Source organism: Procambarus clarkii, chromosome 3 (genome assembly GCF_040958095.1).
Source record: "Procambarus clarkii isolate CNS0578487 chromosome 3, FALCON_Pclarkii_2.0, whole genome shotgun sequence".
Lineage (NCBI taxonomy): Eukaryota > Metazoa > Arthropoda > Malacostraca > Decapoda > Cambaridae > Procambarus > Procambarus clarkii.
Genome location: NC_091152.1, coordinates 17,857,175 through 17,872,320, shown reverse-complemented (window position 1 = coordinate 17,872,320; position 15,146 = coordinate 17,857,175). Strand labels below are relative to the sequence as shown.

The window sequence follows — 15,146 nt, the reverse complement described above, 5'->3', positions numbered from 1 at the left end:
GTGTCACTTTGGGTCGGCGGTTGCAGCCAGTTGTCTCGACTTCGTGTTGAGGAGTGAGCGCCGACTGCCTCCCGGGTAGGTTATCTTGAGATGATTTCGGGGCTTTTAGTGTCCCCGCGGCCCGGTCCTCGACCAGGCCTCCACCCCCAGGAAGCAGCCCGTGACAGCTGACTAACACCCAGGTACCTATTTTACTGCTAGGTAACAGGGGCATAGGGTGAAAGAAACTCTGCCCATTGTTTCTCGCCGGTGCCTGGGATCGAACCCAGGACCACAGGATCACAAGTCCAGCGTGCTGTCCGCTTGGCCGACCGGCTCCCCCGACCAGTAAGTCCCTCTAATTTTCCTCTGTGGGTAGTTTGCTCCTGGGAGCCGAAGGGGCTCTGTAGTTTGCTCCTGGGAGCCGAAGGGGCTCTCCTCCAAGAAAACCAGCGATGAATGTAATGAAACGCCATTTTCTGGGTGACGCTCGGAGGCTACCCGGCATCCCTCCCTCCCCACGGTCAGCAGTATTTCGTGTTTTGATGTCCAGCCTCAGAACTGAAGGGTGGATGGCCAGCACGGGGTCTGGGACTTCCCTTCGCCCTCCCAAGGAGGGGAGGAGCTGCACAGACAGCAGCGTGGCGACGTGTAATGTCATGATTGTTTGCTCGTTTCTTTTTGGGGAGTGTTATACACTTGTTCGCCTTTTTGTAGCAATTTTCACCAGAATAGAGGTTTGTTTTGGAACGCTTGCCTTTCTGGGTGCCTGACCCGGTCAATGGCAGACACAGAATGCTTCCAACCACACGGGGGTTTCTGAAGGCCCTTGCTGCTCATGCTTCTTCTGAGGGGGCCAGGTTCTGGCTCGTGGTCCCCGTTAGGCCCACAGAACTCCATACACATGACTGATGCCAAAGTCTGACATTAACCTGGATAGCTCCGGGGAGCCTCCGGGTTTCGCCCAGAAAATGGCGTTTCATTATATTAACGCTGGTTTTCTGCAAGAAAGGCTGGACCAACTGGACTGTGGTGGAATGTGGGCCGCTCCAAGCAACAACCTATTGGACCAAGCTTTCACAAGTAAAGCCTGGCCCTGGGTTGGGCTTGGAAAGTAGAACTCTCAGAACCCTATCCAGGTACAATCTAGGTAACTGACCTTCCAGCGCAGCACGGGGTCAGCTTTTATTGCTCAGGCACATAAGCAGAAACTCATCATGAAAATAAATGATGGCAGTTTGCAATATGGATTTAGAAAAGGACATGTGTACATGAGAAATATAAGAGGGACACATACCATGACTGGACTATGTATGCAGATTGCATCTTCCAAAGATGCCGAGTTGTGTATGTGATAAACTGTAGCAACATCTTCGATGAAGCACGGACCTGACATTCCTGACCACAAATGAGATGGCTTTAGTCGAGACTCAAAGTTGAAAATTATTAACCAGTAGTAGTTTGCATATAAATTCTGCAGAACAGTTAACACTATCGCTCACCGGGCAGGCGCGCGGTCGACTTAGGGGTCATGCACTGAGCGTGCGGGTAAGCGCGCGGTGACACTTAAATGTGTATACTCGTTTCAGCTTTCTCACCTTAATTCTCGTGCTATGTCGCTCGTTTTGGTATCATTGTGTTCACAATTAAATTCCCTACAGATGTGTATGAATATAATGTACAAAAGCCTGGAGTGCCTCCCCGCAGAAAAGCCTAAAGATACCCGTGAACGAGCACCAATTTGTACACTGCAACTTAATGTGTATACTCGTTCAATTTGATAACATCAAATTTCGTGTTACGTCTTTCATTTTGGTATCAAATTGTTCGCAATAAAAAGGCGCGTATTTTAAAACTAGTCCCATAATAATAGAACAATAACTGGAATTTTAACAAATATTTTAATTCTGGACGCTAATCATCACAAAATTATTTATATCTTTCCAGTGTTTTGACATAAATTTTTGTGTTACATCTTTCATTTTGGTATCAAATTGTTCGCGGCGTAAAGGGGCGCATTTTAAAACTAGTCCCAAGATAATAGGATAATAAATAGAATTTTAAAATATTTTAATATTTTGACCAAAAGCATATTTATAATCTTTCAAGTGTTCGGACATCGTTTCATTTTGTATTAAGTTGTGCGCAATCTAAAGGCACTTATTTTGATACTATCCCGAGGTCGATTGGATAAAAAATGAATTTTATACAAATATTTTTTGTAGTGGACGCAAGTCCGGTCCAAAGTTAGGACTCGGGAGAAAAATAATGGACGCATGTCCTGTCCAAAGTTACCGATAGTGTTAAGCACGTTGATAATGTCATTCGTTGCAAAAAAATGGTATTTGGAAACCCTCCTGCAATGACTACTAGCAAAGAAAAACTCCTAACTACTTCTGTGAAGAAAGACATTGGGTTCTACTTATGCCTGTACATTGGTTGCTTGTCATCATACCCTTTCCAAGTGCTATGTAGTCATTCCATTTCACCTGGGGTCTAGAGACTTGAACCATGGACCCCATGTGTGTGAGGCCGAAGCTCTATCGACCAGGCTGTTGAGTAGTCTTCATAAGGAAAGTTTCCCGAAGCAGCATTCTGCTGCCAAACTGCAATTTTTTTTACTTTTTCCATGTGGACTTTCCACACACGTAGGGCTACAGTTAGTCTCCTAGAGCCCAGTTATGTGGAATGTTTATTTCCACGGACATTCTGGATTTGTCCCATCTGAACACCTAGGTCTTTTGCACATCCTTTCGGATGACGACTGTCCCAGGTTCGGCTGCTTTTGGAGCTGGGCACCTGGATGGTGTCCCTGGATCTTCAGGACATGTATTGGCACGTCCCGATTGACAGGATGACAGGATTATTCGGTCCGGCCATCCTGTGGTCTATTCCCATGCCCGCGACGTTCATAAGTTCGCGGTTTTGGCTGATGTTTTTGGTAATATATCCTGGGCTGACATTCAGGCACAGGGCTTTTGGAGGTCAAACAGGGTTCTGGCCGCATGATACCTCGTTAATATTCCTGGACCCTCTCGGGTGTGTGTAACCTTGGGTCGAAGGTTGCAGCCAGTTGTCTCTACAGTACTTCGAGTTGAGGCGCGAGTGGCAGCCACCGCCCGGGTAAGTCCCTCTTTCCCGTTATCTTTGGTTAGGTAGCTCCGGGGTGCCGATGGGGCTCTCCACAGAAAACTAGCATTGAATGTAATGAGACGCCATTTTCTGGGTGAGACCGGAGGCTCCCCGGCCTCCCTCCCTCCCTCTGGTCAGTTTTTTCATGTTTTTTATATTCAGCCTCTGAACTCTGAACATATAATTGTGGTGATGATCATCATATTACATTTCACTAGACATCTCACTACGCAATCAATTACACTTGGGAGAGTTTTTATTGGAGTATTATGGCCTTTTAATTTCATGTGGGAATATGGTTCCCAAGATAAAGATGTCTTCCTCTGGCACCTGTAATGTGGGAAATGTGCCACTTATCTTCTCCGACTCTTAAGACCTGAGGACGTGTACAACTGGCAATATTGAATATTTTATTTATTCATTGAAAATCTGAACCTAATTGCTAATTTTGATCTCAATTTAAATTAGTTTGTTTTAATTGTTGTACCTTTTAAACAGGACAGGCAACCTAGCTGCTCGCCATGTTCGCTTGGAGAACCCTGCACAGCCAGTCAAGTACCAAGGTGTAGTTAGCACCATCAAAGATTCGTATGGCTTTATTGAGCGAGCAGACGTTGTCGACGAGATATTCTTCCACTTTTCTGAAGCTAAGAATATTCCTGGAGGGCTGAAGCTTGGCGATGATGTGGAGTTCTACATCCAGACGCGCAATGTAAGTTGTTTGTTTGTTTTAGTCCTCCATCACTACCACCGCCATTGTCACCCGATCTCTAGCACGGCCATTGTCACCCGATCTCTAGCACGGCCCTTGTCTCCCGATCTCTAGCACGGCCATTGTCACCCGATCTCTAGCACCGCCCTTGTCACCCGATCTCTAGCACGGCCCTTGTCACCCGATCTCTAGCACGGCCCTTGTCACCCGATCTCTAGCACGGCCCTTGTCACCCGATCTCTAGCACGGCCATTGTCACCCGATCTCTAGCACGGCCCTTGTCACCCGATCTCTAGCACCGCCATTGTCTCCCGATCTCTAGCACTGCCCTTGTCACCCGATCTCTAGCACGGCCATTGTCTCCCGATCTCTAGCACTGCCCTTGTCACCCGATCTCTAGCACTGCCCTTGCCACCCCTGTCTGCCACACCCTTGCCACACCCCATCCCTGCCACTGCCCTTGCCACCCCTGCCTCTGCCACCTGTTTTCTCTGAGCATTAGTGCATCTTGGTGCTGCTACATAGCAAACAGCAATTCGATCCACAACAAACCCTTGAAAGTCACTGTAAGCCTACTGGGGACCAGAGGCCAAAACCTGGCCCCCTGTTAAAAGGCAGAAGGAGCAAGGGTCATAGATCACCCTAACCAAGAAAATACCACCTGACAAGTGGGTGAAGCAAGGTAAACAAAGCATAGAAAACGAGTGAAGCTCTCCGAGAGGAACGAATCGCCTGGTTGTAAAGTGGTTCTTGTTGATGCCACCTGTGCACCACCAGGGGTATGTACATCTTTCTCTTCTATCATCTCGTCTCGGTGCTACTGTCTATGATGTTCTCTTGGGCATCATTTGCTGTCTAAATACCTTTCCAATTCTGGTTTTTTAGACGAGTATTGGCCATCCTGGACTCTTGTTTTGGTCACTTGGATGCTATTTGCTTGCATATTTCTTTGTTACTGCTTGCATCATGGTGTGTGTAAATTTATGCCTCACTCTGTTAAACTGTTCACCTTATTTTGTATGTGCTTAGTGATTGTCTGTAACTGTTTGTTGGTGTTATCTTGAGATGATTTCGGGGCTTTTTAGTGTCCCCGCGGCCCGGTCCTCGACCAGGCCTCCACCCCCAGGAAGCAGCCCGTGACAGCTGACTAACACCCAGGTACCTATTTTACTGCTAGGTAACAGGGGCATAGGGTGAAAGAAACTCTGCCCATTTTGTTTCTCGGCAGGAATCGAACCCGAGCCACAGGATTACGTGTCCAGCATGCTATGCACACAGCCATTGGTGCCCTATGTGCCCTACCTGTTAGGTAGGGGGAATACATTCCACCCCGAGTCCTGTGACGTGGTCATTAGTTCTCCGTTTTAGTGAAGCTGCCACCTATCAACTTGCCTTATCTGGTGCTTTATGGGCTGGGTTTGTCCGTATTCAGAGGTCGCAGCTTAATGCCTGGAGGCATGTGGTTGCCTCAGGGTCTGGGTTTGTGCATATTCAGAGGTCGCTGCTTAATGTCTGGAGGCATGTGGTTGCCTCAGGGTCTGGGTTTGTCCGTATTCAGAGGTCGCAGCTTAATGTCTGGAGGCATGTGGTTGCCTCAGGGTCTGGGTTTGTCCGTATTCAGAGGTCGCAGCTTAATGTCTGGAGGCATGTGGTTGCCTCAGGGTCTGGGTTTGTGCGTATTCAGAGGTCGCAGCTTAATGCCTGGAGGCATGTGGTTGCCTCAGGGTCTGGGTTTGTGCATATTCAGAGGTCGCAGCTTAATGTCTGGAGGCATGTGGTTGCCTCAGGGTCTGGGTTTGTCCGTATTCAGAGGTTGCAGCTTAATGCCTGGAGGCATGTGGTTGCCTCAGGGTCTGGGTTTGTCCGTATTCAGAGGTTGCAGCTTAATGCCTGGAGGCATGTGGTTGCCTCAGGGTCTGGGTTTGTGCGTATTCAGAGGTCGCAGCTTAATGTCTGGAGGCATGTGGTTGCCTCAGGGTCTGGGTTTGTCCGTATTCAGAGGTCGCAGCTTAATGTCTGGAGGCATGTGGTTGCCTCAGGGTCTGGGTTTGTGCGTATTCAGAGGTCGCAGCTTAATGTCTGGAGGCATGTGGTTGCCTCAGGGTCTGGGTTTGTCCGTATTCAGAGGTCGCAGCTTAATGTCTGGAGGCATGTGGTTGCCTCAGGGTCTGGGTTTGTCCGTATTCAGAGGTCGCAGCTTAATGCCTGGAGGCATGTGGTTGCCTCAGGGTCTGGGTTTGTGCGTATTCAGAGGTCGCAGCTTAATGTCTGGAGGCATGTGGTTGCCTCAGGGTCTGGGTTTGTCCGTATTCAGAGGTCGCAGCTTAATGTCTGGAGGCATGTGGTTGCCTCAGGGTCTGGGTTTGTCTGTATTCAGAGGTCGCAGCTTAATGTCTGGAGGCATGTGGTTGCCTCAGGGTCTGGGTTTGTCCGTATTCAGAGGTCGCAGCTTAATGTCTGGAGGCATGTGGTTGCCTCAGGGTCTGGGTTTGTCTGTATTCAGAGGTCGCAGCTTAATGTCTGGAGGCATGTGGTTGCCTCAGGGTCTGGGTTTGTCTGTATTCAGAGGTCGCAGCTTAATGTCTGGAGGCATGTGGTTGCCTCAGGGTCATCCTCTTTGTCTTTTCAGGATCTGGGCTTGGAGCAGTTGGTGTTTTCTACTTGCTCCAAATTTACATATCCATCCCTTTTCTCTATGTACCTGATTTTGTTTGGTGAGCCCATGGGCTTCCCCGTTTCTTTCTAGGTTAGAGATGTTTGAGGGTTTTGGAGTCTGGGGGTGATGATACTGTAGGTATGTTTAGCCCTTCTCTGGCATCTGTCCTTTCCACCTTGACAATTGAGATATTTGAACGGCTGCTTCACAATGAAAATCGACTGCCTTCTGTTTCTTGGGACTTTTATGGTCATGAATCATTCCCTGTGGTTAGAGATTTTCCTGTCTTCTATGTCAGGTGAGGATCTTAGATCCTCACCTGACACAGCTTCACTATAGGTGATTAGTTCCTTGCTTCACTATAGGTGATTAGTTCCTTGCTTCACTATAGGTGATTAGTTTTAGCTTCGCAGTCTCATTTTCCATGCTTCGTTTACCTCGGTGTTGGTATATTTTGGTTTGTCCACTTTCCTGGTGGCGTTTCCTGGGTTTGAGGGATGTTTTTCCCCCTGCTCCTTGCACTTATAGAGAGGGGGCCAAGTTTTGGGCCCCTGGAGCCCCAGTAGACTTACAATGACTCATGAGGACCTGATGTGGATTGAATTGGGTCAAGCTTGTCAGGTAGCAGCACAAAGGACCAACCAGAAAGGGATATTTCAGCACATTCAATGCTGTTTTTTTTTTTAAGGTACAGTATGTTTTGAATACATTTTAATTCATCTTGTCTTGTTTATCTTGTCTATTCCTATTTCGTTGCGATGCACAGTAGACAGAATTCAATCTTTTTCAGTATCAACTCAAAATAGAACACCAAGTGAGGGATATACATTGGATAAGTTTAGATTCAGGAAAGACCTGGATAAATACTGGTCGATTTGTTGCACAAATTACTGGGTAACATAATAGATGTGAGGATCCTGTGATTGTTTTGAGTGTAGGTTACACACAAATACTGTGTATAAATGAGTTTGGGTGGATATAAATAGGAACTGCCTTGTACAGGCCAATTGGCTCTCTGTGGTTTCCTATATTCCTGTGTTCCAATCCAATTTTCCATTTGATCTAGTTCCATTGGACCTTGATTTCACTAAATTCCAGCAATATAAATAGCTATCTGTATACTAGCTGCACAATATTATAATTGAACATTTTAGCAATCATGTTTAACACTAGTACTGTTTAGGGTAAATAATACTAAGAGTAATAATTATAATTATATATAATAATAATTATTTATAATATTTACAAAATAATAATAATTATTTTGTATTTCATATTTACAGGGTAAAGAAGTTGCAACTAACATGGTAAAATTAAATCCTGGAACAGTTGTTTTTGAGGATATCAATCAGGAGTTAATAAGGGGTCAGGTGCTGAAGCCAGTGGAGAGGAACCCCAGACATAACCAGAAGGACCCACTCACTGGTCGCATACGTTACAGGGGCAAGGACCGCTCGGAGGTACGTACACCTTGCTTGCTGTCTCCCAAGTTAGCTGTGATAACTTGAAAATATACGGTAATAGTGATAAAGTGATGCCTATGCATGAAATTGTAAAGGTGGCAGCACCAGTCTTGAGCAGCAGCAGCAGCCTGGGTGGCTGCTCACGCACCCTCGTGGAGCAAGACACCATACCTTCCTTGTCGGCCAATCGCAATATACTGTGTAAATCTAGATAATAGAGGTTTCCCCTACAGGCTACCCTGTTTCTGGTGTAACGTCTAGAGTCTATATGTTATTTTTAAAAATGAGAAATGAGTAAGTGATATAAAAATTATAAGAGTTTGAACAAGTTAATTTGTAATGACTGAGAATTGATAGGACAGACATCAAGAAATCATTGACATTTACAAATGTGTGCTACAATTTTGTAATTTTAACTTGCAGGTTGAAGTTAAGTTTGGAGAGCGAGACCAGAAAGGCGATTTCACATTGCGTCACGGAGACTGGGTGCAGTTCAACATAGCTACCGATCGTCGCGATCATTTGCAAAAAGCTACCAATATTTCCCTTTTGGATGACAGGTATAACATACATTGTGGTGATGGTAGCAAGTATATTTTACATGGTTTACAAAATTTATAAAACTGTTCCTTCAAAGCTTGATGTATATCACCAATTCCTTACTCCGTCATGTGAGCTCCCCGTCGCTGGGTGGCCACATGAGGAGTGGCTCCTGGCATCTTTTATAACCATGCAATTTTCACATTTTCACTTGTGCTGCTTCTCCACATTTGTATATATTGTTCCCCATTTCTTTACTCTGTCAAAGATCCACTAAACCTTGTCTGTCTTGCCTCTCTTTATAACAACAAGGTGAAATTTGTCAATAAATAGACAATTTTCTAGATGAAAGTTACCAGGGGGGGGGGAGAATGTCATAAAACTTGTGTAAGTGAAAGAAATATAAAGTATTTTGTAAACAGTATCAAGTAGAAATTGCTAAGATTCCAGTAAGTTTCCAGTGTCACTTCATTTGCAATTGCTGAGAAACATACTAGAATTGAGATGCCCACTCTTGCATGTGCAATAATACCTCTCAATCCATGGACTGGTGTGAAGTGTTCAAACATTCCTTGCACTCATTCCTGCTCGTCTTTTATGGCATCTAAGACCATGCCTTGTTGGTCTATTAGTTGTGAGAGGCCAACCCGTTCTCGCAAATTTAATAAGTCAATATTGACTTATTAGTTGCGTGTATAGGTGACATACTTAACATAATAGTTTCCCTTGAAAAGCTTCATAGAAAACACCGACCTTACCTAACCTACTTAGTATGTTAAAATAAGCATCTTATAGCTTCGTAATTACAATTGTTACTTAACCTATTATAGGTATAGGTTAGGTAATAATTGTAATTACGAAGCAATAAGATGCTTATCTTAACATACTAAGTAGGTTAGGTAAGGTCGGTGTTTTCTATGAAGCTTTTCAAGGGAAACTATTATGTTAAGTATGTCACCTACGCAAATATTGACTTATTAAATTTGCGAGAACGGGTTGGAGAGGCAGGAGTGTCCTGTTCTGAGCCCATGTTATCCAGGGTTACGGAGTCATTGTGTGAGAGGTAGGAGTGTCCTGTTCTGAACCCATGTTATCCAGGGTTATGTAGTCACGAGAGGCAGCTTGTAGGGTGCCATTAGCAAGCATTTCCTCGTGACACACCAAACTGTCATTGGGAGGAATCTGGGTGTCCAGACTTGCACTTCTTATGGCTCTTCTGGGTCTTCACAAGAATGTTTCCCAGACCCACTCGACCGTCTCTTCCGATACTGGTGGTCGTCCAGATCCTTTTGTCCTGCACAAACAACCTTCCTCTTGGAATTTGTTTGTGCGTTGTCCTAATCTGCATTGCAGTTGTTCTTTTTAACAAATTCTCTCGTGCATGCAGCACAGTCTTGTTCAACTGTGTTCGAGCATACTCTTAACACAAAGCCCTTTTTCTTTTCTAGCCTCAAGTCTACTTTCTATACCTGAAAAGTATTAATGTTTATAGATATGAAATTATATAAATTTTTCTGAAATGCCCCTGTTCAGTGTGGTTGAAAATCAAGAGAGTCCTCTGTCACAGTAATGATTAATTTGCTTTAAGTTTTTTGTTTAATATTGTTTGGTAACAAACAATGCACAAATTACTCTTTGTTTATATTCATCAGAATAAAGTGACTTAATTGTCATACTTGGGTAGGTTCCATTATTATTATTTCATGTTTGAAAGCCGAATATTTATTTCAGCTTTAATGTGTCTGGTGAGAAACGTGAACATGGCGTCATTGCTGCTCTGAAAGACGGTTACGGTTTCATCAAGTGTGCCGATCGTGATGCTCGTCTGTTTTTCCACTACAACGAATTGTTGGACCCAGAACATGAAATTGCCATTAATGATGAGGTCATGTTTACTGTTGCTCAGGTGGGTTCAAGCTTGCAATACTACATTCAAATGAATTTGTGATTCCTTGCTAATTTGCCCTGCTCATGAGTACCATGTATAGACAAGGTATCCATGGACACATCGTCCTACCAGTATTAACTCCTATAATCTTCTTTATCTTGAGTTATCTTAAGATGATTTTGGGGCTTTAGTGTCCCCGCGGCCCGGTCCTCGACCAGGCCTCCACCCCCAGGAAGCAGCCCGTGACAGCTGACTAACACCCAGGTACCTATTTTACTGCTAGGTAACAGGGGCATAGGGTGAAAGAAGCTCTGCCCATTGTTTCTCACCGGCACCCGGGATCGAACCCGGGACCACCGGATCACGCGTCCAGTGTTCTGTCCGCACGGCCGCCCGCTCATTTTAGGTGTGGGATTTAATGGTTGCATTCTGCACTGTGACTTGTTATAAACACACATTGTTTAGGTCTTGTGTGCAGGTATAGTTCCCAAGGTGATTGATTCTCCTTAATAAATCCCCAAGATAACATCTTTTCTACTCGCAAATAAAAAGGTATCCAAAGAAAAATTGATAAATTCCACAAGTAACGAGAGGTTGGGTTTGCTGTCAAACCCACCTGTCACATTTATAGTAGTACAGTACAGTCAATAACTTACCATTTTAATTTTGTTATTTTTTTGTTTGTAAAAGCAAAAGAAAATTAGATATGTGATTGGCCATGATTTTCCCCAGTCAGAACAAAAAAAAAGTTCAGTCCTCTCTTTCTGGACATTAATAATTAGTCCAGTAGTAAAATCTTTTCATATTTTTTAAAATTTTCTCTATAATAAAGAAGGGTTTTGAAGTCACGGTGCTGTTTCCCCATCCAAGTGTGTCAGTGCTTGTGAAACTAAGCTTTATTGTTAACTAATTATATATTATGAAATTCTTTAATTATAGGAATATAATTTGTGTAGAAAGTTAATACTGGTGGTACCAGCAGCCAGGAGGCATGGTCAGGGACCGGATCTACGAGACATTGATCCCAGAAGAGGTAGATTCTTGAAGAGGTAGTCAAGAAGTAAGGTAGTGGCTGAAGGACAAGTTACAACACTGGTTACGTTTGAGCTTTGGCATGTTGTTGTTGTTTTAGATTCGGCTACTTGGAACAAAAAGTTCCAAGTAGCACGGGCTATGGCGAGCCCGTAATGGACTTACCTGGAACAGAACCGGGGCTGTGGAGCTTAGGCAGGTGCATTATTTATGTTGCTTATACTTTATATTGTTTAAAATAATTTTTTTTTGTTATTGGCAGGATACAACAAATCAGTCGCCAAACCGGCAGAGTGCAATCCGTATTCACCGGGTAAACTCTGGCACAGTCAAGTTTGAAGTGCTCATTACAGAGGGTGTGAATGGTCAGGTGAGTTTTCTTCAGTTACAAAAGTAAGATACTCGGAGTAACAAGTAACATGCGAGATATTGTTTAACCACTGTACTGCACATTGTTTACTTTTGACAATTGCCTTGTGCGCATAACACAAAAAAATAATTTTCACATTTTTTATTCATTATAATAGTTAAAATGCATTCTCTGATCATGAGGAACTAAAACAGAATATATGGTATGTGCCATACTTTGACCGTGATGGGGGGGGGGGAATATATGGTATGTGACATACTTTGACCGTGATGGGGGGGGGATATATGGTATGTGACATACTTTGACCGTGATGGGGGGGGGATATATGGTATGTGACATACTTTGACCGTGATGGGGGGGGAATATATGGTATGTGACATACTTTGACCGTGATGGGGGGGGAATATATGGTATGTGACAAACTTTGACCGTGATGGGGGGGAAATATATGGTATGTGACGTACTTTGACCGTGATGGGGGGGGAATATATGGTATGTGACATACTTTGACCGTGATGGGTGGGGGATATATGGTATGTGACATACTTTGACCGTGATGGGGGGGGGATATATGGTATGTGACATACTTTGACCGTGATGGGGGGGGAATATATGGTATGTGACAAACTTTGACCGTGATGGGGGGGAATATATGGTATGTGACATACTTTGACCGTGATGGGGGGGGAATATATGGTATGTGACAAACTTTGACCGTGATGGGGGGGGAATATATGGTATGTGACGTACTTTGACCGTGATGGGGGGGGGAATATATGGTATGTGACATACTTTGACCGTGATGGGGGGGGAATATATGGTATGTGACGTACTTTGACCGTGATGGGGGGGAATATATGGTATGTGACATACTTTGACCGTGATGGGGGGAGGAAGTGTGGCAACATTCAGGGGTTGACAGAGTACTCGCCAGTGGCAGTGTGGTGGCAGTTGCCATAAGTACATTTTTACTTAATTATTTCAATATCTTTGAATATTTTTTTATCTAGTTATTTTTTATGGTAATATTATTTAATAGTGTTTAATATCTTAACTTTTAATTGCGATACAGTATCGAGATGAGATTCTCAAGGGAAATATTTGCATGTTTTCTTAACACATGAAATGAATGTTATTGAATAAGCTTCCTGTATGGCCTTATTATTATGCATTTCTGGACTTGAAGAAATTCATTACATTGGAGAAGCTAACTGGATGCTGCATTTAGATCTCTGCTTAGAATAGGTAATTACAGAAATCTTTAACCCATAAATGGCTCACATCGGCTCTTTAAATCGGCTATTTAAGCCTTGCATAAGGTGCACGTGACAAAAAAAAATAGTTTAAAAAATTAAATGTAAAAAATCACATATGGCAATTTGAGCACCGGAGGAAATTTTTAAATTGCAATTGGAGCTGTGAAAGGGTTATGGACTTGCCTGAAATGCTATGCTTACTAGTGGCCGTACAAGAATGAAAGAACTTTTGTGTATATAAATGAAAAAAAAAAAAAACCCGCGACTTGTATCATGTCGTGGTGCAGTCAATTAAGGCGCGTTTGGGATCATCCTGGACGTAAGTTCGAACCCTCATCACAGCCCTTGTGGATTTGTTAACAATTTCTTTATCGAACACACTTGACAACCATCATTTCACATTTATCTACCAATCTCGTATTTATATTGTAGTCGATGACACAATCTGCCATATACAATTTTCCGTCTTTTCCAAATCATGCTTTGCCACTGTCAAGCATTTCACCAGTGTGAATAGTTGTCAACGTACATTTAAATGTATAGCTTTCTCGTATTACACAGATCACAATATTACTGTACTGCAAAAATCTAGATTTAAAAAACATTCAAAGACATTGAAATAATTATGTAAACTTTTGTTTTTTCTGCACAGCAGTGACTTGTCATATTAAACTGCGGAGCAGTGCAGTGTTCAAGGGACCCCTGGGCTTATTTAGTACTTATTCTTGTGTTGAGTATGTTGCATTACTGCTGAATGGGATATTCCCTCTTGGCCAAGAGGCTAACCTACTCCCACAGACAGTTTTAATTTAAGCACATTTAATCTATAGATGTTTAATTTTACCAGATGACCTATTTCCTATTTTTTCATGTTTGTTTTGTAGTACAGTATTGTGTACCAATTATCTTGCTTTCATGGTTCCAGAGAAATGAATAAACTCCTTCCCTATGTCTTTGTTTACAGATAATGGTTGAAGCTCCAGCAAGTCCTCGAAGTCCAAACAAGAGTAATGGGCAGTCACCTGAAAAGACTGAAGAACCAGGGCTTATATCATATGTTCAGGATGGCGTGAAACAGTCAATCAACTACTATGCTAAAGGCTGTGATAGACCCCCACAGGTGGGGGATAAGGTACAGTATATTAGAGGCATCTCTTTAATGTATGGCATCTCTACAGTATGTTATGGCATCTCTATAATATGTTATGGCATCTCTATAGTATGCTATGGCATCTCTCTAGTATGTACTGTAATGTTTACTACTCATGAAACACGTTAATGTTCACATGCCGCCTAAAGAAAAAAGTATGCATCTATTCAGTTTTAAGAAATGGCATAAAGCTTCAACTCGTAGGTAAGTATTTTAATGTCATAAAAGACCAAGTTTATGGACTATCGGGCAGATGACACTGGAAGCCCTTTCCAACTCTTGCTTAGGCATCACCATTGATGTGAGGTGCACCTGACCAACATCAGGAAGAAGTTCGCAGTGCTTGGTAATTAGACTCGCTCATATTCAGAATGCCAGTTGTCCGTTTTAATATTTTGGCATTTTTTTCTACTATTTTCACTGAAGCAAGCATTCCTGATTTTCAAAGCCAAAGGGTTTAAGTATGTTGTGAAGTTTCTAAGTTTGCATCTATATTGTGATGTGATTAACGCATCCTCGGCCAGATTACTGTATCCTCTTGAACTAATATAATCTTGATTTACTAATGGTTTTAATGCACTAAACAAAGTCAATGATTACATTAATAAGATTGAAAACGTTCGTCTACACATTGTTGCTTTTGCTACAGACTTTGCAGTTAGTTGCATTTAGATAGTGATTGTATTGATGTATGGGGGAACCACAGCAATTTGGTTTACTGTATTGATGTATGGGAGAACCACAGCAATTTGGTTTACTGTATTGATGTATGGGAGAACCACAGCAATTTGGTTTACTGTATAATGTTCCAGACCCAATCCTGATTCCCTAATTTTTTTATATTTTTCCCCTGCCCCATTTATCATAAAAGTTTCTTGATTTTTCTTATGGCAAGTGATAAATAATTCTGCATACAGTATTAAGATAAACAAATTGTATAAACAATTATTTTGGTGAGGTGTATTATT

At 43.0% G+C, this 15,146-nt stretch overlaps 1 protein-coding gene across 2 annotated transcripts in view; it reads left to right on the top strand.

Annotated features, from left to right (window-relative positions):
• Unr (cold shock domain-containing Unr) overlaps window positions 1-15,146 on the top strand; it is a 65,898-nt gene that overhangs the window by 22,887 nt on the left and 27,865 nt on the right. For both annotated transcript variants that reach the window (XM_045746647.2, XM_045746646.2), the window contains exons 5-10: window positions 3,610-3,823; window positions 7,763-7,939; window positions 8,366-8,502; window positions 10,214-10,388; window positions 11,665-11,772; window positions 13,993-14,160. In XM_045746647.2, coding sequence (XP_045602603.2) covers window positions 3,610-3,823; window positions 7,763-7,939; window positions 8,366-8,502; window positions 10,214-10,388; window positions 11,665-11,772; window positions 13,993-14,160 — 979 coding nt within the window. The remainder of the gene's footprint in view (window positions 1-3,609; window positions 3,824-7,762; window positions 7,940-8,365; window positions 8,503-10,213; window positions 10,389-11,664; window positions 11,773-13,992; window positions 14,161-15,146) is intronic.